A 24,884-nucleotide genomic window follows, 5' to 3' on the forward strand; every position below is an offset into this window, starting at 1 on the left:
AGCGGCCAAGCATTTTCTTTAAATTCCCCTACATTTTTTTGTTTTATTTCTTGTCTTCTTTGTAAATACATTATGGAGAACAGGATTATAAAAACACAATCCTGCAATTACTGGAAAGGCCATAGTGTATGTAATAGAATTGATTCCTCAGGATAAATAGTCATAATTGCCCTAAACTTTAAACTGTTTTAAAATGAAAAAAATAATAATAATGCTGCCTCCCCCAAAAGAGCTTTTGTCCCACCTTGCACTATATTGATTGCCTATGATTCCCCTACTGGCATTATTAATGGACCAAGGAAAATTGTGTTGTTTTGCTTTTTGTGAGAAATTATGAACACTTTGTGAACACTTTGTAATCTAGAACTATACAACTATTCTGTAACATTAGCATTCATCGGCTGGGCTATGAATTATCTTGGCCTCTTATTTTCACATTTGAACAAAGAACAGACCAAATTTAACTACACCATCCAGTCAGCTACTTTCTAATCGATATTATAAATAGTAAAATGCTTGCAACTTGTTTTCTTGTTTCCAACTCAATAAGCTACAGCCTGTATCATTGGATCATTAGCTTCTCTTATTCATCTTTGTTTATGTTTTAGAATGACTGACTCTGAATTTGGGTCTCGTCCTTTAACACTGATTACATCTCATCTTCTCTCCTCATTGCATCTCACAATCTCTGCTCGTGACCTCCTATTTTTATAATTTGATAAAAAACCACAAACAAAACACATAGCATAATTAACAGTTATTAGACAAGGAGATGAACCCATTTGGCTCGGCAGTGAGCAAAACAACATGCTGTATATGTGTGTACGACGCCCTTGTTATCACGTTGTTTTTTAAAACATCTGCTCAATTTCTTATTCATTTGTTGTTCTTCAGGTGTCCTACTTTGAGATCTACATGGACAAAATCCGGGACTTGTTGGATGGTACAGTACTACCCACACTTGCATTTTTTATGGTTTATTCTGATTCAGCGAGGACCCGATTACAAAGGCAGGCCACGATAATCCAGTGGGAATTTAGTTGGTGAAAAGTCAACTGCCTACAGAGCATAACAATCAATATAAGAAGCATGGATGTCTTATTATTGAAAGGGCACACTACTTTTCAAATGTCAAATACAGTATATACTTTTCCATAAAGGTAAACAGATAATAAAGTTAGGATAGCATTGTAAAACAAAAAAAAACAGAAACTGAAATTGTGCAAGATAAGAAATGCACAGTTTTGTTTGATTGCATCTGATAAAACTTGATTGGTTTGTGCACCTCCATAGTACACATTGTAAAACAGCATAGTCTTATCATAGCGATATAAACTCATGTGAAATAACTGAAATAAAAACTGAAAACCGTAGGGTGTAGCATTGTGATTAAATCTTTAACAGAGCTCGAGACAGCAACTATACCCCATCATCATGCAGGGTACTAAAAGGAAGATGACAGATACAGAAGCACTGGCCAAAACCAAAAAGCAGTCAGAAGTGAAGTAAATCAAAGTATCATACAGCTGCCAGCAGAGGATTTGGAGAGGGGACGGAGATACTGTTGCCAGATTTTCAGATAGCAGCAAGCGACCAAGCCTTTGAAAAAAAAAATGCCCAAAGCAAGTGACCCCAGCGTTACAAAAAGAAGCTTGAAACTGAAGCAACTTACTAGTTAACCATTGATGTCACAGCTGAGTTAGCAGTAATGAGGTGTGCATATTTGTATTCATAACATCAATAACGGCTTTAAAACATTAACACCTTGCATTTCATTACCATAGACTGTATATTGTCATTAGTGAGTCTATCAACAAGAAACAGAATGGATTATTATTTTTTTTTTTAATGATGTGAAAGTGCCTGTTGGGAGCAAGCCCACAAAAATTAAACCTGCAACTCTCAAAATTTGCAAGTGACTTTTCAAAGAAGAAGCCTAGAGTAGTTATAAGGAGTGCACTTGGCAACTATGGATGAGGGCTGTTGGAGGAGTGCGGGGTCTCTGGATCCTAGTTCACTTTAATTAAAACACAAGGGCATTCAAATGCCACATGTGTAATGCAGGACTCTGAACCAAAAAGTAGTTTAGAAGGGTTATTATTTTGGAGCTGTCACTAGGTTTAGAAATGGAATCATTCAGTAGGAGGATAATAAGATTTCACAGTGTATTAGCAGAGACAGTTAAGAATGACTGGAGATGGGTTTTGTTTTGCTTTAAGGTGCATTTTGTAACTTTTCTGATGCGGGTGTGTCAAATGCTTTTATGCATGGAATTTTTTTTTGCTTTGTCAGAATTTTTCACAGTATTAAACCTTTCTATATTCATGGTAACCAAACCAGACCAGTTACAGGTCAGATCTGTGGAGAGGCAACTCTGCTCACAGAATGAGTTTTTGAGCTATAAAACCATCTATAATTGAACACATGTAAGGTAGATCTGTTTAATAACATACTGTGGAATATTTTAAGCAAAGCAATGAAATATCCAGAGAAACAAGAAGGTCACAGACCCCCAAACAAAAAGCTACACAGTGCACCTTTAAAGGCTAGCACAGTACTATATGCAAAAGACCCTTCAACCTCACACTTTGGGTAACCCTGACCTTTTTATTTAATTTAGTGACAAAGACTAACCTCTCAGTGCACGAAGACCGCTACAGGGTTCCCTATGTAAAGGTGAGGTCCTTGAGTCATTTCTCAGTGAACCTAAGCTGCTGTGTCACCCCTCATGTTTCTTTCGGTTGTTTTCAAACGCAGGGCTGTACAGAGCGTTTCGTCATGAGCCCAGAGGAGGTGATGGATGTGATAGATGAAGGAAAGGCCAACCGCCACGTTGCAGTCACCAGTGAGTCACGCGGCTCTTCTCAAGCATCTCACGTCACATCTAATTCACAATTAAAGATCAGGAGCATGCACGTTTCAAAGAGGGAAGGTGCACGGTTTAAAATTAAGGTGATCATGTTTTTAGCAAAATACTACAACCAAGTTTATGTGTGGATGTAGTAACAGCCTAGTCAGACAGATATTTCCATGTTTGCAAATAAAAACCCACTGACGGATGATCATTGAATTTTAATCAGTTTTAAGCGGTTGTTCATCTTATTTATGCATGTGTTTTATTTATTTATTTATTTGACAGAAACATTGAACTATAAATCTATAATGTATTCCACAAACCAGACATAGCTACTAGCGAATTTTAATCTGTAGTCTGTGGGCAGAGGCAAAGTGACAGTGGGTAATGGTGTGCAGGTACTTCATAAAATGGCCCATGTAACATTTTAAACCCAGCTAAAATCATCTAGTCTGCCTGTGTAGATTACATCATTTGAAACACTGGCTTCTTGAGCTGTTAATGTTGCAGTTTTAGGTATTTGATTTACCAGAATCAGTATCAGAATCACAAAAAAGCTATACTGCCACTGATTCACAATTTCAAATGAGGCCTTTTTACACAAGCTGTGGCTGTAAGTGTTTTGTTTAGAGCTTGAAGTTTGAAAGCTTGAGAGGTGAGAGGTAAAACAAAAATCTATTTCAAAGAAATATGGAAAAATCTTTAGAACATCAGATGCACTCCCAGGAGATATCTGCTACAATAGATTCAATCAACTTTTTACATTATGAATATTTAATAACTCACTTATGCACGGATGTTTGTTTGTCTGACCAAGCTAAGGACGCCAGAGTAAGACAGATCACTTTGCTCCTTATTTAAAGATACACCGTGTAACTTTTCTGATGGAGTGTCTGCTTTCAGTTTGTGTCCATGGAGATGTTGTTGGTTTGTCTGGAATGTCCCGGTATGGCATTAAATGTATCCATCTTGCTCAATGATATTGGTTTTAATGACTTAAAAACTTTCATTCTTACTGTGAGTGGTCTCACCTCTCCACGGAGCTGACATGTAACATGGCCCTATGGCATCTCCTGTTGTCCCCGTAGAGATAAATATGACTTTTCCATGGAAGCTGGTGACTGAAAAGTTATGCAGTGTGTATTTAAAGGTTGGCATTTTAATCTCTATTCTGGATTTAGACTTAACACAAGCATGCAGACTACATATTGTTTTACTTCTGTTGAGTTGTGATAAAGACAACCTGGTTTGCAGTTTGTCAGTGATAAAGAGTCTATGATATGTGCAGAGTGGAAACATAAGGAAGCAGAGGTGAGGAACGTGCCATGGGGCGTAAAATGACTGCTTGTCTGAGCTTTGATGCGACTTACTCAAAATGACACTTTATCTTGGCTCACTGTGTTTTTCTTCAGACATGAATGAACACAGCTCACGCAGCCACAGCATCTTCCTGATAAATATCAAACAGGAAAATGTGGAAACCGAGCAGAAGCTGAGTGGGAAGCTGTACCTAGTCGACCTAGCAGGTAGCGAGAAGGTAAGATAAATGGGAAGATTTATTACATCTTACAAGGTCAAATTTGCCAGCTAGTCTATGTTTTGTTGTGGTGTTTTTCCGTTAAGTGAATTCTCACATTTTTCATTTTTGACACCACTGGGAATCTTCAAGTAAATGCTATTACATTGTTCTGCATTCATGGGATCAAGGCTTTTATAGATTTGGGAGCTTTTGCGATGTAGAAATAACACAGCTATTCCCATTGGTTAATGAGGTCATTCCTAAAACACAGGTCGAACGGAGCTTAGCCATAAGAAGCAATCCTTTATTTTCAGGGCCACTCAGGTGAACTCTGACTCAGCTTGCTCTGTCATGCACGCGAAAAAACAATTTCTCCTGAGGACACAGGTCATTCTGTGGAAAGCAGAGAAAAGAAAAACCCAGCCACCAGGAAAGATAGCTCAGTGTTGCTGGTTGCAGTAGTATTGATGCAAACTATAGAATGTCTTGTATGGGAAGTAGTGCTGGGAATAGCCTGAGGTTTCATTAGCTAATAGTTGCTGATATTGCACGGCTGAGTTGTCTTGGTCATCTCCTGGGACAAAATACTGTCTCCCTTGTAAATTGGGTAGGCTTTGATAGAAAACATTATCGACTGTACACCAAGTTAAAACGCACTGACAGAAAGATTTGATCGGAGTCGTCATTTGCTGGAAATGGACTCCTAATTATGTCAATATCAATAACCATGATGTCTTTGCACAATTGCAATGTCTTCTCTATTGGCAACAAATAGCCAACAGTAGTTTCTGAAGTTGATTGGTGCATTGTCACAAACTGTGTGGATAATATTTTTCTAACTTAAATTGGAAGAATTGTATTGACAGGACGACAGGACGGTGGTTTATCTGCCTCCACAACACAACAAAGTTTCTTGCTGTCTCCTCAGGATACTTTTTATTGCCTATATATTCATGCTTTTTCTGTTGCTTGCTTTCTGGGCCACATGCCATCAGCAGTGGTATTTCCAGACAACTAAAATGAAAAATCAAGATGACTTTGATGGCATGGAAATGTCAGCCCCATTCCAAGATGCAGCATCAATACACAGAGCTAAGGTAGCAGGCTATGCTAACTGCAGCTTAACAGATTTTATTTAAACAGCATGCTATAACATAACTTATTGCACTGTGTTTTTATAGATTAGCATAAATTAATTAAACTGTTATTTTTATTATAACACCTCTCTATTTGTTTTGCTTACTATTTAATCCGTTTGAAATTACTTCCTTGAATAATTATCCTTTAAATTTGCTAACAAGCTAAGTAGACAAGACCTGAATGAATTAGCATAATAATTTTGTTCAATTATTATACCATGGTGATGACTGCCAGGCATTTTCTTCACTCTACTTAATATGTATTACAAACATTTGTTCTACATACAAGCACACATTGGGTTGGGTTTACAAGTCCTATGGGAACATCACATTGACTTTCATTCTGGGAGACTGATCTGGACCATAGTCCCTACACGTCTTACCCTAACCAATTTAATAAAGTTGAAAACCTAATATTGAAGGATTTACAACAAGAGGACTTAATTTTTGTCATCACAAGATCGGAAGGTCTCCATAAATGTAGCTTCTCATATTTTAAACCGCACAATGTGACAAATACCCGACCCCACAGACATTAATAGCATGGAGAGTGTTACATGTGAGCCCTGTATCCACCATTTTAATTTTGACTGTAGTTAGTAGCAAATTGCATATTGATTTTTAGACGCAATTACTGTGCACTTGGGTTAAGACAGGGGCTCCCGTTGGACCGTTATTAGAAAAGAAAGAAATGAACCTACGAGTCCTTTTTGACATAGTGCATTTAAAGAGCCAATATTACGCTATTTTCCAATCGATGTTATAATGTTGTTTCCTCATTACAAACATACCAGGAACTGTGTTTCGTTTCATGCATGCTTAAGACATAAACCTTGCTCTACTCCACACACCTTCTCTAGAATCATTTGGATCATTTTAACCTTGAAATTGCCAATCTCTCCTTGATTAAAGATAAAAGGTAGCTGTTAACTACCACTACATGACATCACAATGTGGAACAGAGCATTTTGAGGAGATGCTTTGGAGATATACTAGTAGACAGCCTAATAATAAAGCGTTGCTCAAACACATGTGAATGAAACAAAACGCAATTCCAAGTATGTTTTAATGACATAACAACAGTCTAACATGGCTTAAGTCTCACAAGAGTCATTTTAGTGCAATGTAGAATCTTTAAATGTAGTTTCTCTCTAATTCCTGTGCTGTGTATCTGTGTCAGGTCAGTAAGACAGGTGCAGAGGGAGCCGTGCTGGATGAAGCCAAGAACATCAACAGGTCTCTGTCCGCCCTGGGGAACGTCATCTCAGCCCTCGCAGAAGGAACGGTATGACTGCGAAACCACTGTAATATTCATGCTGAACCAGTGTTCAGCTGAGATTGTATGTGTGACGGTCATGTGCAGACCTGCTTATTATACATTATGCATTTATGGTATGTTTCCAATAATAATTTGCAGAAACATATAGCATCTATTCCAGCCCTAGAGCAATTTGTGTTAATTCTGCTTGATAATTTATATTTTCCTTGTAAAGCCACATATTTTAAATTATAAACACTAAACTTTTATACCAAATGTTTACTGAGATTTATAGGTCATCTTACATAACCTGCAGCCAATCATCATCCCTGGTAGTGGCAAGCAGGTGCAGCAATAGTAATAATAGGGTGATAATGAAGCTTATAGTGGTGACAGTCGGGGTTTTCTGTTTGTTTCCACTTGTGTCTATTTTCCAGGCACTCATTTCTCCCCATAAACCCCCCAAAAAGAATAAAGTGTACCCTTTAGCCAGTATTTGTCAGTGTGACCAGTAGTACAGAATCCAATTCACAAATAATTTCAATTAGTGACTGTTTTTTTTTTTTTTTCAACCTTTATACCTTTCGTAATTTTGACCTCTTCACAGCTTCACAGAGCTTAAATAAGTAAAATCCTCAGGTTCTAATATTGTGAATTTTAATGCACGGTATAGCCAGTGCAAATGTTATATAGTATATTGATCTCAAGTGTTTGCTCTATAACGTACTTCTGCACATGATGGTCATAATTCTCAGCTTGGAATATATTTGTATCTAACTGTCAGTATTTCTGCTATATAGTCAGCTTTTCCCAGTCCGCCTTATTAAAAAGCACCATCATCCAGCCATCTAATTTCAACTGAAAGTGAGCAGTCATTGATTTATAAACCGCACAGAAATACTAAGAGATTGTGAAATGCCTCCTGACTGTTTAATAAAGGCACTTTATCTTCCTATTCACAACTCAAGGCTGTAGCCTGATTGACAGAGTTGCATTGGTTTCACATTAACAACTATGAGTGACAGTGCAGCCAGAGAAAACCCTCTTGTGTCTTTGTTCCTGGCTGATGCTCACAACGTTCCTCCTTTAGTGATACAGAAAAACTTGGCATTTCACCAAAGAGAATCCCTTTTAATCCTCTGCTCTTTTTTTTTTTCTTTTTTTTTCTTTTTTTCTTACTTTTCTCTGTGTAGAAATCCCATGTACCGTACCGAGACAGCAAAATGACACGCATCCTTCAAGACTCACTGGGCGGAAACTGTCGCACCACAATGTTCATCTGCTGTTCCCCCTCCAGTTACAATGATGTGGAGACCAAGTCCACCTTGATGTTTGGCCAACGGTGAAATACTTTTATGCTAATTTACTGCAGTCACTCACACATCTATCCCTTGGTTATTGGGTTATTTGCACATGCCTTTCTCATACACTGGACCCCGGGACAACTGTGCTTCTGCATTCTCATTTAAATACAGTTGATGTGGGCTGGATTCTGAGGGGCTTTGAGAACCTGATCACAAAGCATAGATTTTTTACATAGACTGGCACAGCGTTCTACTCATAAAAAACAATACAATATTTCTTGTGCTTACGAATAATGTACCAACTCCATAAAAACTTTTTGACATATCATATTTTATTCTCATACCCCGCTGTAGTCCATCTCTTTCAAAGCAGCTTTGGGACTGGGACAGAATACTGACTTGTGACCCATTAAGTTAAGATTATTCATCTCATACACGGTAATAAACCCGACAATCAAATATGTCAATAATAATATTTCACTCCAGCTTTAAATAGACCCTGGGACACAGTCTTAAATATCTTTTAGCAGTACACACTAATACAGGCAAATGAGTTAATGAATAAGTGAATAATTTTCCAACAACCTTTGCTCATTTAAAACAAAAGAAAGAATATTTTGTTACTGCTATCATACTGCCATGCCAAATCCTTCAAATTAAAAAGGAGTCCTTATGACTGAAATCCATAAATAGCTCAGTGAGGCTTCTGTTTTTTTATATGTATCTGTCTCGCTGTCAGTCAGAGATTTATTTAATAATATAACACCTTATTTGCATAGAATTAAGAGCAAGTGGAAAAAATCCAAGGTGCAAGAAAGAGAAGAAGATGCTGCAGAAAGTAGCATGATAAAGTGGTGTGGGGGCACACCACTTTATCATGCTACGTTCATGTGGTCCTTGGGAATTCTGCACCTGACGAATAAGCTGATTTGCCTATTTATCTTACACGTTTGAACTCTTTTACTGAAAAATATTACATTTAGGAATTTACTGTCAGTTATCCTTATCATAAGAGCAACAGATCAGCACAAGAAACACCAGAGACTACAACTGTTTAATTAACTGCATATGTAACGTTAACTAGTAAAAGTAAATAAACAACCTAAGCAAGCTAGCAACAACAGCGCTTAGCCTACTGGTTAGTTTTTTTAAATGCTGTTGATGAGCGGGCTCAGTGATTTTACTGATGACATCAAAATCCTGACTTCCCCAGGTAAAAGCACATGAGCACAAACAAGTCAGAAGGGCCACATAATGCAGCATTAGTCTAAACAAAAAAGAACTGTAATGGCAGAATTATTATAGTTCTAATGTAAAAATAAAGGCAGTGATGTGGAAAATGGTGTGTTGCAAATGACGACTTTCTCCAAGAATGACTGAAAGCTGAAAGCGTGTTTTAATGAAGAAGAAAATAATTGCTTTTAATGCTTGTAGCCATGGCAGCGCCAATTTCACAACCAATGAATATTAAACATTGATGCTGTTACAGTAGAACAGTATTTCCTCACATATGGAAATACTGATGCATTAGAGGAAAAAAATGAATGCACACACTGCTAATAAAGTTTAGCTTAATCTTCGGTTTGACTTATACTATAGATTTCAGAGTTTGATGGGTTATGTGTGTATACAAGACAACAATAAAAATGCAATTTCATTTTAAGCCTTTTACTGTTCAGTTTAGCCAGAGTTTGACAAGATGATACCATTTTAGATGAAGCATTTTGTCTCATTATCATCAGAAAGCAAATGAGTTGGGACTTGCCATGTTTACTTGGTGAAGTGTGAAAGTAAGTGATATCTAGTGATATGATATTCACTGTCAGATACCAGGATAGCACTAGGATAATGGGTTAACTCCGTGAATGAATGACTTGTTTAGTAATCAAATAAAGAACATATTTTAAATATTTTTCTTAAATGTCCTATATTACACAAAATTTACTCTTGTGAGCATTAAACCATGTTAGATCAAAACCAAACCTTGAATTGTGGCTTGTTTCATTCACATTTGAGTAATCCTTTATTATTATTCTGTCTACATCTCCAAAGCTCAAAATGCTCAAATTAACAGCTACCTTTTACCTTTAGTTCAGTATATTGTCATTTCTAGTGCTGCAATCATCTAAATCAGGGGTGTCAAACTCATTTTGGTCCGGGGGCCGTATCCAACCTACTTTGATCCCAAAGGGGCCGGATCTGAAAAATCATGTCATATAAACCCCAAAAATAACAATAAGTTCAAATATTTGTGCAGAGAAATGCAAATCTATTACAGAAATCTTTTTTAATTGATGAACTCTTTCTTATTATAATATTATAATATTATGAACAACCTGAAACTTTAAGAAAAATTCCATTTCAACACAATGTTTTAACATTAACTGGTATGCAAACAGGAATAAGTAATTTTTTCTTGGAAAATCCTGCACTCAGCGTTAACTTTTCTCATGTTGGACATTTTCCTGATGAGGGTGTCATGGTCAACAGTCAAAATGATCGTCTTTTAAGAGCATTTGGAAAGAGACAAGTCTTCATTTGTGTTGCTCTGGTGGGAGGGGCCAAACACAGAGGCTCTGGAGATGCTGCTATGCTAAGCACTGCAGAAAATTACCAATATTTTAATAGAAAATATAATTAAATATTTTAGTAGAAAATCACCCAAGGGCCACATTAAAGGTTTTGGAAGGCCCCCGGGCCGTATGTTTGACACCAGTGATCTAAATTAATCTAATGAAGGTGCATGGCGTTTAAAAACAGAATGGAGGACTTCCTGTGTTACCACACAATATCACAAAGTGGAACTGACTTTTTTTTGTGTGTGTTTTAGACATGTGTGAATGAAACAAATCACAAATCTGACTTGATGAGGAAACAACATTATAACATAGATCAGAAAATAGAGTAACACGGGCCCTTTTATCATAAAGACTGTGTAGTGCAGCGTGTATATTTTACTATTGTAGTTGTTCATACATACATTTTCCTTATCATACACACCATCAAACAGGAGAATTCTCATTTGCATACCAATTAGTGAGATGTAAGCCTCCCTTCATTGAGAACCCAAGGCTGTTACACACTAATGTTGACAGTTCCTTAATTCACTGTTTCTTTGAAAAAATTCACATGCTCTTAACACTTCCTGGATTTATTATTAGTAACTTGTTCTACCCTCTCTTTCACTACATCCCCTTTCATTAGAGCCAAGACCATACGCAACACAGTGTCTGTGAACCTGGAGCTCACAGCTGAACAGTGGAAGAAGAAATATGAAAAAGAAAAAGAGAAGAACCGTTCACTGAAGGAGAACATTCAGAGGCTGGAGATCGAGCTCAACCGCTGGAGGAATGGTAATGTGTTCTTTCACACTGCTCACACACTAACAAAGAATCACAAAGGGGACAAAACTTAAAGTGCACTATGTAACTTTTGTGGTGCAAATTCCACTAGTCTTCATTAATACATACATTGGTTTGCTCTGAATATTCCACAGTATGAAATTAAAATGATATGAGCCAAGCCACCAGGCCAAGTAATTGGTCAGATCTGTAAAGGACCAGGTCCACAAGTTTTTCAAGTAATTTTTTGCAATAAAAACACCTGAAAATTAATGAACACAAGATACATGTAATCTTATACTCATTTCTGGCAAAGAAATATTGCCAACATGCAGACATAAGGTAGCATACGTTCTGTTAGAGAAAATAAATGTTGTCCTGACGAGTCCTAGAGTTATAAAGAGAGGCAGGAGACTCTGGAATCTGAAGTTTCTTTACTATCACTCCAGGACCCTGTGACTTGAATACTCAACACTAGGAAGGACAGCTTGGAGACAAACTGGCCAAGATAAAATGAGAAGTGCATAGCATACTGCTTTTGTGAGGCGAGTTGACCAAGGAAACTGCTAAAGAAGGACAAAATCTGTAATAGTTGGATAACGCCAGAGCTAACCACAGAGAAATGTCAACAATGAACTGGAGGTGTTCTTGCTAAAACTAATCAGGGGGTGCAACGTTCCGTAACAACCTCCACCAGAAACAGTGCACCTTTAAATCAATGTATTGACTTAAAGATCAGTAATTAGTCAGTAATTCACTGTGTCTTTTGGGACAAACCTGTGTAATACAGAGCAAGTGAGCAAGAGATTATGACATATTAATGATTTGCTTGTGTTGGTCCATTAATTGTTTTAACCAAACTAGGCATATATGCATGATGAACAAAATGTAAAAAGGGAAACTATAGATGCATCAGATAACTCTCCAAATGTCTCCAAACTCTCCAATAAGTTCCCATACAACAACTTCACAACAATTGCCCCACCTGACTTTATAGTTGTCTAAGCGATATTGGCAGTCTGCCTAAAATCCCACTATCCCCCAGTGTGTCTGGGCTAGACTCAGGCATTGATGAGAGATTGGATAAAAATCTCACCAACCGTACCGCCTCAAGACATTATTTTCCAGACCCGTCTAAGTGCCGACTTAACCTCATTTGATATCATCTCGAGTGAAGCCAATGGATAAGAAAGAGAGCAGCCCAAATGACTGGCTGGACCCGTGCCTGAAGACACTTAGCAAAATCTCACTGGCTATTTCCTTAAGTTCTGAATTTCACGCAGTGTATAATGTACTTCAGGAGCAGGCATTAAACAGCCCTTATTACATTATTTTTTGATCTATGTTATAATGTTGTCTCATCAAAACCATACCTGGGATTGTGTTTTGTTTCATTCACTCAGGTTTGACACACAAATCTTGAAGATCTGTGTTCTTCTCTCAAACTAAAAACACTCTGTTCCACCTTGTGATGACATGTGGTAATACAGGAAGTGCTCCTCTGCTATTTTAAACTTCACACACCTTCACTAAAATCTTTTGAATAATTTCAACTCTGGAATTTCCAATCTCAACTGCTAAAGGTAAAAGGAGCTACTTAAAGTATCACTTAAGAACATCTCAAGGTGGAACAGAGCAGAGCTTTGGAGATGTAGACAGACTAATAATAAAGGAAAGGATTACTCAAACGTGTGAATGAAACAAAACACAACTCCAGGTATGTTCTTTGCAGCTCTAACAACATTATAACATGGCTTAAAGCTCCCAAAAATCAGTTTTGTCTAATATAGGTCCCAGTTGATGGCTGTTTTTTTAATGCCCCTTATGTTTTTGGTAGCATCACCTCTGGCCCTGTCACCTTATCGTAAGCTATGCAATTATCTATCATTGGGGTCTTGGTGGATCAGTTATCACTTTACAACACACACACACAAACACACACACACATACAACCCCGACACACACATGCAAACACATACTACTCCCATGGCTCCAGGTCGATGGAACGCGCGTGTGCTCAGTGACTGCAATTACTTGACATTCTAGTCATGCAGGGGATGCCGTCCACCAAAGATAATTTCACAGCATTTTTATTGAACCCCTATCAGCGAAAATTATTCCTTTTATTGCCTTCTTCCTTTCTCATTCTCCTTCATACGGAGTCCATCCACAGACTCTACCTCACAATTTAGTGGTTTTAATTCACTAATGGATCATTTTGATAGTATCTCCCGTTCACCCATCCCCAGTGCACCCTGTTTTGTGCACGTCAGGCCAATCACTCCACACAATGGTTGCTTTTGACCTGTGTTTGTCCCACATAACCCACACTCTTTTAGTCAAAGATGGTTGAAAGACACAACCAGCTGCTTCACTTAAACTCTACAGTCACCCGTCGGCTTCCAGGCAAATGGAGGTCTCATCTTGCTGTGAGCGTTTACATCTAACCTGGCAGCTTTTATTGATTGGTGCACCATCAAATCCTACTTGGCAGACAGTCCACATGAGCTAAGTACTGGCATGTCTTAGCCATATGGATTATTTGACCTTGTCGTAAAGCAGAGAAGCTGTGTTCAATTTAAAACGCATCATCTCAGCTGTAGTACTAGTGCAATATCATAAAAAGGCACATGCGATTAAGGTCTACGAAAAATCATTTGTACCGTTTGCATTTAATACATTCGTGCATATCGGTCACTTTTATTCAATTATAAATTAATAATAATTTATGTATTTTTTTCTCAACCTCGGTTTACTCCTGTTCGGCTCTGAACTGTGATTGACATGATTTTCAAAAGAAAACCATTCATCCAGAAAACTATTATAATTAGATTTTGTTGGTTTTACTGAAAATAGTAAAATAGCACATAAGAAAGAGAAGACTGAGAGAAAGGAAGCTTATGATTAAAATAGGGTAGGGACAAGAAGAGGTGTGTGTGTCAGTCCTGCTCCTGTATTTTTTTGATGAAGCAAAAATATATCATTGTTACAAACAACCCAAACAATAAAATTAGCATCTTTGAATACTGTGCGACTGTGACTCTTTCAAGGAAAGATTAAGTAGAAGATTTAATAATCCCTTCTCTATATATGAGGCCACACAATACAATCAGTTAAAATGTTATATTTCTTCATCTTCACCAGGGGAATACATGAGCACAGAAGAAAAGCTGCCATCGGTAAAAGCTCTGCCCCTGGTGCCTCCTGAATCTGAAGAGGTCATCCCCGATATATGCAGCCCCTGTACCCCATGCACCCCATGCACCCCCTGCACCCCTTGCTCCATCGCCTCCTCCATTGTCGTCCACATTTCTGACGAGGAGAGGCAAAAGTATGAAGAGGAGATCCGCAAGCTCTACAAACAGCTGGATGAAAAGGTGAATAATCGCCACTGCCCAGGGCCCATCTGCGTGCATGAATAGAGAGCAGATTACGCATGATGGGCTGGGCTCTGTAATGGAATGTATTCATGAATACCACTACCATACATGTATTATTTATGTAAATGATTGCAGGTGGAGGCACACAACAGTGGCTAAAATGATTGCAAAAGTAGATGTTACATCAGAAATTGTGATGTTGTTCTAGACCTGCAAGATTAAAGGCACTGTATCTGATTTTTATTGTCTCAAAAATATGAAAGACTAGTTTTTAAAGGTTCCATATTACATATAATCGTGTAAGCTTTAAGTCATGTTGTTATGAAAAACATACCTGGAGTTGTGTTTTGTTTCATTCTCACATGTTTGAGTAACTCTTTATTATTAGCCTGTCTCCATCTGCAATGCTCAAAACGTTCTGTTCCAAGTCATGAAGCAGTAGTTAACAGCTACAAGTTAACAGCTACCTATTATCTTTTGTTCAATAGAGACAGCCAATTTCAGGGCTGAAATTATCCAAATGATTCTAGTGCAGGTGTGTGGAGTTAAAGAAAACTACAGTACTTCCTGTATTACCACATGTCATCACAAGGTGAAACTGCAGGTGGAGTGTTTCTTGCTTGAGAAAATAACTAAGCGTAAAATATGAAACAAAACACTGTATGTTTGCGATGAGAAAACAGCATTTTAACATATCAGAAAATAGAATAGTATGGGTCCTTTAAACATTTTGCAGTGGTCTAAGATTATTCCTCACTTAAATATTGAATTCAGAGCATTCTAATTTCTCACCGTGATGAGTTTAGAAGTGCTTTTCACAACTTTGAGAGGCCAGCTAGCATGCCAATTGTGCACCTGCTGATTGTCAAACAATAAAATGCTGCAGAATTAGATTGAGACAGTACAGAGCAGACGTATTTGACCTCAAGAGCTGCTTAAACAATATATTTGTACTGGGGCAAGTAATTTTTCTCAGATACATGGAGAAATCATGTACAGGTCCTTTAATGTGATTCTTGTGTCAATTTATATTTCAATCTTTTTTTCAATTCATCTGGGCGTGTTTAAAATGTGAACTCTAACAGAATCCAATTTTTAAAACCAAAATTGTTCGTCCAGCCCTATATTTTACTTAGACAAGAATTCAGTTTTAGTTATCCAGACGAGTACATTGGTTCCACAGTGCTATTGTCACCTCTATTAAGACTTTTAGTAATTTATGCAGGTGCAGAGCTCTCCATTGGGGGCAGAATATATGACAGATAGTGTGGCCAGGTATTCTTTGACAATACTCCCCACAGACTTATTAATAGGGTTTTTCTTTTATGTATAAGTATCCAGTGGGTGGTTAAAAATATAGGGCAGCCAATGGAAAAGAATAATTTTTTTCTCTTTATTCTTGTGGTGTTCTCACTGTGCGAGTGCTGAGACAGGCTTTTCAAAATTACATATGTGGCATGTCTATAAATAGAAAAATATCTAAATGCACATTCTCTTGTTCTGGCCATTGTGTGATATTCAAGCAAACAAATAGACAAACAACAAGAACAAAATGTATTTATTTAGATTAATAGGCTGGATTGTTTGGAATGGTAAGCATGCATTGTACATTCAGGCGGCATTGTAACCACAGATTTTGCTGTGACACTGGGTGTTTTCTACATGTAGTTACTATGGTCACACATTACATACTCTGAAAGCTCAAGAAAAAAGAGAAAATAGAAAATTAATTTTAACAGCACATTTTCAGGAGCCTGTGATCAATACAAGCATTTGTGGTTCTGTTTAGGTGTTTGATTTTTAACAAAAAGCTGATAGTGACTAATTTTTATGTGTGAGAGACTTGTTTAACGGCACAAATCAGCTCTATTGTAGTTCCAGCTAAATTAGATATCTCTGGTCTGGATTGTGTTAAAACAAAGATCAGATTAAAGTCTAATTTGAGTAAGAGAGCTTCAGATTGAGTAGTACCACAGTTAGCATCACACACACAGGGAATGTTGATGACAAAGTATCAATACTAAGAAGTTAGAATGGAGTATATAAAAAGAGACTATAAAGAGAATGTACATTTGTAAGACTTGAGCTTTAGAGACAGTGGCACTCTGGAATAAACAGGAAGCAGAGCTGGAGGGAGCAGGGGATGGATGGGGTTGAGTACACCTGAAGGATAGCTCAAGTTCAGTATTCTGAAATATACTGTGAAGTCAAAGAGGCCACATCAAACAGGAAAGAAGTCTGGGTAAATAAAGATGCTGAGGTGATTATGTCCCCTGTACACTTACTTTAAAATCTTTCTGTGCTGCTCGTTTGATATTTTTAGTGTGGATCTTCTTTAAGTTGTTTTTTTATTGTATACAAGTTTTAATCAGTGGTGGAATGTAACAAAGTAAAGTAGTAACTGTACATAAGTAAAATTTTAGATATCTGTACTTTACTCAAGTAGATTGAAGTGAAGTGTAGAAGCGTATACTTTTTACTTTTACACTACATTCTAGACCAGGTATTTGTACTTTCTACTCATCTACCTCTTTCAACAACACCAAAAGTAAAAGTTTTTTTTATTATTATTATTATTAGTTGAGACCTGCTGAAAAGCCGAGAGGTTTATTTATCACATTCGTAGATTGAGCAAACAAAAATATACAAATAAAAGCAGTTAAATTCAGCACAAATCTAAAAATCATTTAATATAGATCTCAAACTCTGCAAGAAATACATTCTTTAAATACCTTTTTAAAGGGGTACTTCAATACTTTTACTTAAGTAGATTTTTTCATGTGATAATTTTACTTAAGTGTTTTTTTTGTACTTTTATATAGGTAACAAAACTGAATACTTCTTCCACGATTGGTCTTAGTCATACATTATCTTGTTGGTGTTTCTAGGATGACGAGATCAACCATCAGAGCCAGATGGTGGAGAAGCTGAAGAAACAGATGCTGGATCAGGAGGAGGTAAAGACCAAATTGGAAACTCCTTCTTCACTTTGGTTAAACAGAATACAACAACAGTGAAAGTAGATTTATGGGACAGTTTATCAGTGGTATATTAGTATCAAAATCATTGATATTTAGTATTATATATATATATATATATATATATATATATATATATATATATATATATATATATATATATATATATATATATATATATATATATATATATATATATATATATATATATATATGCTCGGGTCCTCTACCAGAGGCCTGGGAGCTTGAGAGTTCTGCGCAGTATCTTTGCTGTTCCCAGTACTGCACTTTTCTGGACTGAGATGTCCATTGTTTTTCCCGGTATCTGTTGAAGCCCCTCTTCCAGTTTGGGGGTTACAGCCCCGAGTGCTCCGATCACCACAGGCACCACTGATGCCTTTACTTTCCAGGCTCTCTCCAGCTCTTCCTTGAGCCCCTGGTATTTCTCTAACTTCTCGTGTTCCTTTTTCCTGATATTACCATCGCTTGGTATTGCGATGTCCACCACCACGGCTCTGCTCTGTTTCTTATCCACCACCACTATGTCTGGTTGGTTCGCCATCACCATTCTGTCAGTCTGTATCTGAAAGTCCCACAGGATCTTGGCTCGGTCATTCTCCACAACCTTTGGAGGTGTTTCCCACCTTGATCCTGGGGTTTCCAGCCCGTACTCTGCACAGATGTTTCTGTACACTATGCCCGCCCCTTGGTTATGTCACTCCATGTATGCTTTCCCTGCCAGCATCTTACACCCTGCAGTTATGTGCTGGACTGTCTCAGGAGCCTCTTTGCACAGTCTACACTATACTATATCAATTCATGGGCCTTGTAGCAATTTTCAAACATTGGCAAGTATCAGTTATTGCCTCAGGATTGGTATAGCCTGAAAAAATCTATATCAGACTTAAATAGTTAACAGAGGCATGCAGTATGTATACATGAAATTTTATAGCGCAGCCCTTGAGATGAATAAAAAACACAATTTGATGTGTCAAAAAGCTCTTAACGCATCATCACTTAATCATAGACGCTGGTAGGAAAATGGGTGTCAGTGGCTTCTTTGACTCGACTGTCAGTGGCAGAATCAATGTGAAGATTAATGAAGGGCTCCTGCCTCAGAGAAATACCTGACTACATACACAGCACTGCTCATTAGACATCTAGAGCAAGAAGGAAACTCAATGCATTGATGTCAGCTGATATGCCCAATTTATTCTCACAACTGATCTATAAGGAGTGAATGATGACTTGACAGCTGTAAGTACTTTTAAAGGTCTTACATTGCACAAAATGGATTCTTGTGAGCTTCTAGTCATGCTATAATGCTGTTACCGACTCAAAAACGTACCTGGAGTTGTGTTTTGTTTCATTCACACATCTATGTATGGTAACTCTTTATTATGAGTCTGTCTACATCTCCAAGGCTCAGAATGCTCTGTTCATCCTTATAATTTCATGTAGTAGCATGCATGTGGTAGTTTTCAAGTTAACAGCCATCTTTATCTTTTAGTTCAGTATAGATTGTCAGTTCCAAGGCTTAAATCGTCCAAATGACAATGAGGTATGGAGTTTAAAAACACAGTGGGGCACTGTATTACTACATAACATCACAAGTTTTAGTGTTTTCTGTTTGAGAGAAGAACTCAGCCTAAATATGCAGGATTTGTGTGTTAAAAATGTGAATGTGAATGAAGCAAAACACAACTCCAGGTATGTTTGTGATGAGGAAACAACACACACCACACAGACCAGAAAATAGTGTAATTAAATGGCATAATTCAAAATACCCATGAAAAGTTATGTGAAAATGTGATTAGCAAAGTGTGTTCATGGCAGCTACAAACTAGCTCATGTCCGAATTGTACTGCCAGGGAAATGAGTGCACACTTTTGAAACTGGCCAATTCATAATCCAAATAGGTCGTGCCACAAGCCAAGCCAACATGATGGTAACTGACCGACCTCAGCTTGTTCTGTATGGTGCAAACAGCCGGACGCCTTGGGCCGAGCAATATCCACATTTAATAGCATGCACTGTTTAATGACGCACAGTGGGATGCAGATGAGAGTGATCATGAGGGTGACTAAATGATCCAGGTCATGATAATCTTAAGTGTTTCTACTGTATAAAAGGCCATAGCACTTTAAAATATTTTAACAAGTCATGTAATGATAGGGATCAAAAAAACATCATCATTTGTGGCATCTCCAAAAGTGCTGTAATAAGTGGACATTCATAAATACATAAAGAGAGTGGGAAAAACATGTTAAGGTCAAATTGTAATCAGTTGGCCTCCTACCAGAGCAAAGTGAGCAATGCTGGCACTGGTAGAGTTGTATATTTTCCATTGAAAAATTACACAGTATGACATAGGACGTTGCTGATATAAAATGACGTTCATCATGATATATCTGGTTAGTTGGTAAATAGGTATAGTAGTATATATAGTACAATTAATTTAAAAACATTTCTGCTCAACAAACTTTATTTACTAATTATGATTCATAGAGTTAATGTTGCATGCTAATTTTGCACTTTACACAAATCCAATATTTTAGTGCTAGTCCACAATTGTAAGGTGCCTTTGTTGCTAGGTAACCATAATTATCCTTGGTGATTTCTAAATGTAGAAAAATTGGCCCTGTGGTAGTTTTAAACCTATAATTTTCTTTCCATACACATAAAACTCCAAGTAAATGAACACATAAAGCAAGCCAAATCTAATACTGTAATTAAGCATATTTAAACAAGGCAAATGAGTGTTTATGACCCCAGTGCTGACATTTGCTCGTGCTCTGTAGTTATTGGCGTCTTCAAGGGGTGACAGTGAGAAAGTGCAGTCAGAGCTGGGCCGGTTGCAGTCGGAGAATGAGAGCTCCAAAGCGGAGGTGAAGGAGGTGCTGCAGGCCCTGGAGGAGCTGGCCCTCAACTACGACCAGAAGAGCCTGGAGGTGGAGGAGAAGACCACTAAAAATGCACTGCTGGCAGAAGAGCTGACCAAGAAAATGGTGAGTTTGAGTGAGTCAACCTGGGCAGTTGAAAAACTACGGGGGGAAACTATGTATTTACAGATTATAGCCAATTGACTGTAATTTGTTACAATCACAGGAGTTACTGAGTACAACACAAGTCCCAATCATTTAAATCCACAGTTATTGCACTGCTGTTTCTGCTCTTACCTCTCAACACATAGTTGCATTTAGTTTCCTGGTCTGATTTCCTTTAGCTCAGTGTAATTTGGTTTAAAAACAAAGTAATTCTGCATTAAAAAGTTAAAACATGTTTTGTATACACTGAAATTATACTAAAATTGCATTAAAGTGTTACTAACGAGTACTCTTTGCCTATTTACTTTATAAAAATTTGGGCTTAAGTATTTATAACTGGGTGCATTTTCCGCCATGTAACTGTTTTTACTTGCGTATAAATATTCATCAGTGTTCTCAGCGCTGATAAAGGGTCATTCAAGGCGTGATGAGGTTTAGAATGCTAATGTGTGTCTTACATGTTCATCTTTTTCATCATAGCATCTATTTTTAACACAGTGTCTGCGAGGTTAATGATTTGTTAATGTATTCAGAGTGATGTTTCTGTCTCTGGAGCAGTGATGTCAAACATGATATAGATTTTTAAAGCACACATCACTTACATAGTGCTATTTGCCCACAAGCAAAGAAGTGAAGTAAGATGACGCACGACCTCACTTTACCAAGTCATTAGTAATATTGACTATGGGTTTCCGAATGATTAAGAAGTAGGATTGTTGCCATAGTAATTAACTATTTTAAACTAAATATTCTGTCTCTTTGCCCTCACCTTAATGTGATGGAGTTTTCATAAACCTGGGGAGCCTGGGGACATGGACTAAGGAGCAGTGTGGTTTTTGTCCCTGCTCTGCACTCTCCAACAGGTGCTCAAAAGTGCATGGGAGTTTGCCCAACCTGTCTACATGTGCTTTGTGGATCTGGAGAAGGCATTTGACAGTGTCACTCGTGATGTCCTTTGGGAGTATTGGGTCCAGGGCCCTTTGCTAAGGGCTGTCCGGTCCTTGTATGACCGGAGCAGGAGCTATGTTCACATTGCCGGCAGTAAGTCAGACTTATTCCCAGTGCCTTGCCTCAATTGGAGAAGGTCAGGTATCTTGGGGGTTTGTTCACAAGCGAGGGAAGACTAGAGCGTGAGATTGGCAGGCGGAGGTGCTACTGGCAGGATGCCCCAGGGAAGACCCAGGACACGCTGGAGGGACTGTCTCTTGGCTGGCCTGGGAACACCTTGGGGTACCACTGGAGGAGCTGGAGGAAGTGTCTGGGGTGGAACAAGGAAGCTGAAACCCATGAATAGTTCAAATGACTATAAACACTGAATATTCGTGTTATTGTTGAGTTTTAAATAAGAAATAGTCATGATCAATTTTTCTGCAGACATGTAACTATTATACTACATGTACATTTTCCAAACTTGTAACCAGAAATTATATCTTTTTCAGTCACACATATATTATGGTAAATTGCACTGCCAGTCCCTTGAGTGCTTTTAACACAATATTAAAATAAAGAGCTGCTGGCAAAATGGTTCCATTTTTAGTTTCTCTTATACCAAACTTATTACACCAAAGCCTCTGAACACTGTTTAGTCAAGCACAAACTGTTCTCTCAAATATAAATATTGCATTTTCTTTAATCATGAGGAAATGACTTGGAGACTACTTACTTATTCACCACACTGATACAGAGAAACCTGACTGCCAGCATGTTCAAAGTCAGACATATTTATAACAGCATCTGAAGAGGTTTTAAATCATTGATGGAGATTCAATCACACTGACTTTATTAGAAATTAGTTGGTAAGGGCAAACTAGAGAAATGAACCCCTACTTTTTATTGGCTGTATTTCCTGAACAGACTGAAGTTATGTGTTCTTAATTTTACTACGACTGGCCCAGTAGACCGTGGCCACCATTGCTCAGCTTTTTTTAATCAGCTTCCATATTTCATGCATGCAGATTATTCCATTTTTATTTATTTTATATTATTTACTCCTGTAAACTACTTTCTTGCTCTAAAATGTGATAGAACTGCCCATTTAATCCTAGTTTACATCTGGTCTGCTTTAACCCCTTTACTGCCACAATACTTGTCTGTTTTTTTTTTGTTTGTTTGTTGTTGTTTTTTTGAAATTTGTACATTTTGTGTTTTCCCCCAAATAATACATTTTAACAGCAAAATTAGACCACTGCACATTCGCTGTAGCTAATAATAATATTATTTTCTATTTCTTTTCAACCCAGAAGTAATTAAAAGTGGCATTTGACCCAAAAGTGTGTGCATGGATATATAGTATTAATGGTTATAGATGCAGGCTTTTCTCTTCCAATAGTGATACTTAGATTTTAAGTATCTGCCAATACCCAATATCAAAGGAAACCAGAGCAAAAACTGAAATTTATTTCCTTTAAACACAAACAGCAGAAGATTACAAAAATATATCCAAATGTGTTTTGTAACTGTTGTATATAATTTAAAGCAGCTACACAACAGATTCATGAAAATACAAGTTTAATATTATTAGACATTTTGGGCCAGTAAATCATCTTATTGCACTCCTTTATGGACTTATGGACCTCATTTGAACTGATATCTTGATACCGATATCCAGTCCATCAAAATTTTCAAAATCAATGCCAATATCTGACACCAGTATCGTATTGACTCAGTCTTATTAATGATGTGGTAAAGGGTTTGTGAGCGCTGTAGGGATAGACATAGTTAGACATATTTAAATACGTACTTCCTCCTTCTGTGGTATGAAAATCAGGTGCCAAAGCTGTAAAGGGCACCATCTGGAAGTCTGAGTCTTTATATTAAACAAAGGCCTCTGGGCACTTTAAACCTCCATGGCCACCTCCTACAACTTGCATTTATGTTAATATTGCACAGTTGCAGCTTTTTAAATCCAGCGCATTTGCAGAACTACTGTCGAAGCAATGACCCAAAAATGGCGCAATAGAGTCCATTCATCACTGTCTGTGGGCCTCTCTCTCCTAAGCTGAATTTGTACTTCGTGCTGATACTCCTCTGTTCTTCTCCAGGAGGCAATGTGATCGCTGACTGTCATTGCCATACAACTGATCCTCTAGCCACCTCTTTAATTCACCTGTCCATTGAAAGTCATTTGAATAACTTTATTTAATCTTGCTTCTTAAGTGCAGGATGTCTCTCTCTTGTATCACACTAGGGCAGGGCAATTAATCATATTTTATTCAAGAATGAGTTTTAATCATTTCTAATTGCCAATTATTTGCATCAGTAAAAGAATGTGGTCTGTGGTTTGTATTTGGAAATAAAAATAGAGGGGAAAATCTGGTTGCCTGTAGTTATTCTTTTTGGATTGGTTTCTGAAGTGGATGTATGAGTAAAGTATTCTGAAAAAGGTTGAGATGATTTCAACTAGAACTGTGGCAAACATTTCAAATTGCATTACTATCGGGGTGGAAGCCAACATGACAAAAATAGTGATCAGTGGACACTGTTGTACTCATTAACTAATTCGACTCATTATAGAACTCAAATTTTTTTAAGGTGCAATGTGTAACTTTTCCTTTGGGGGCACCTCACTTTCTTATCACCATGAAGAAATTATTACTTTGTCTGTTGTACCATCCACGGTATATTAAACTTGAGCAAACAGCCTGAGAAAATTACACAACCAGGCCAAGTTACAAGTCATATCTATGGAATGTAAACACAAGCACAGTAAGAATCCATGTTTTAAGGTATTTTTGAGCAGCATAAACCCTAACTCAAAACTTGACAATGCAAAAATTATAGATTTTTGATGCCATACTGTAGAACAGGGGTGCTCAATACGTCGATCGTGATCGACCAGTCGATCGCCAAGGTCATGTGGGTAGATCGCCAAGTCTTAGTACTATTCTCGGACTCGATCGCGTTTGGACTCAGTCTTGTCTCTCACTGGAGGTCTGACACTCAACAACTGCGATCATATTTCATTACGGCCGCTGCTGTTGGCAATAAATTTGTAGCTCCCTGTGCACGGCTCGTCTGCAACAGCGTGTGCCCTCGTGTACCAGCGTGCGTCACAGGGCAGGTTC

The 24,884-nt window shown here is 37.7% G+C and overlaps 1 protein-coding gene across 1 annotated transcript in view; it reads left to right on the forward strand.

The window, feature by feature from the left end:
* Positions 1–24,884, forward strand: part of kif5ab (kinesin family member 5A, b) — a 100,404-nt gene that overhangs the window by 45,250 nt on the left and 30,270 nt on the right. Inside the window, exons 5-14 of the mRNA XM_055160227.1 lie at positions 895–943; positions 2,621–2,676; positions 2,758–2,845; positions 4,267–4,391; positions 6,693–6,797; positions 7,964–8,112; positions 11,279–11,427; positions 14,560–14,792; positions 17,684–17,752; positions 20,575–20,781. Coding sequence (XP_055016202.1) covers positions 895–943; positions 2,621–2,676; positions 2,758–2,845; positions 4,267–4,391; positions 6,693–6,797; positions 7,964–8,112; positions 11,279–11,427; positions 14,560–14,792; positions 17,684–17,752; positions 20,575–20,781 — 1,230 coding nt within the window. The remainder of the gene's footprint in view (positions 1–894; positions 944–2,620; positions 2,677–2,757; positions 2,846–4,266; positions 4,392–6,692; positions 6,798–7,963; positions 8,113–11,278; positions 11,428–14,559; positions 14,793–17,683; positions 17,753–20,574; positions 20,782–24,884) is intronic.

This window comes from Boleophthalmus pectinirostris, unplaced genomic scaffold, assembly GCF_026225935.1.
Source record: "Boleophthalmus pectinirostris isolate CB_2022bp ecotype Guang Dong unplaced genomic scaffold, ASM2622593v1 HiC_scaffold_3, whole genome shotgun sequence".
In the NCBI taxonomy this organism is placed as follows: domain Eukaryota; kingdom Metazoa; phylum Chordata; class Actinopteri; order Gobiiformes; family Gobiidae; genus Boleophthalmus; species Boleophthalmus pectinirostris.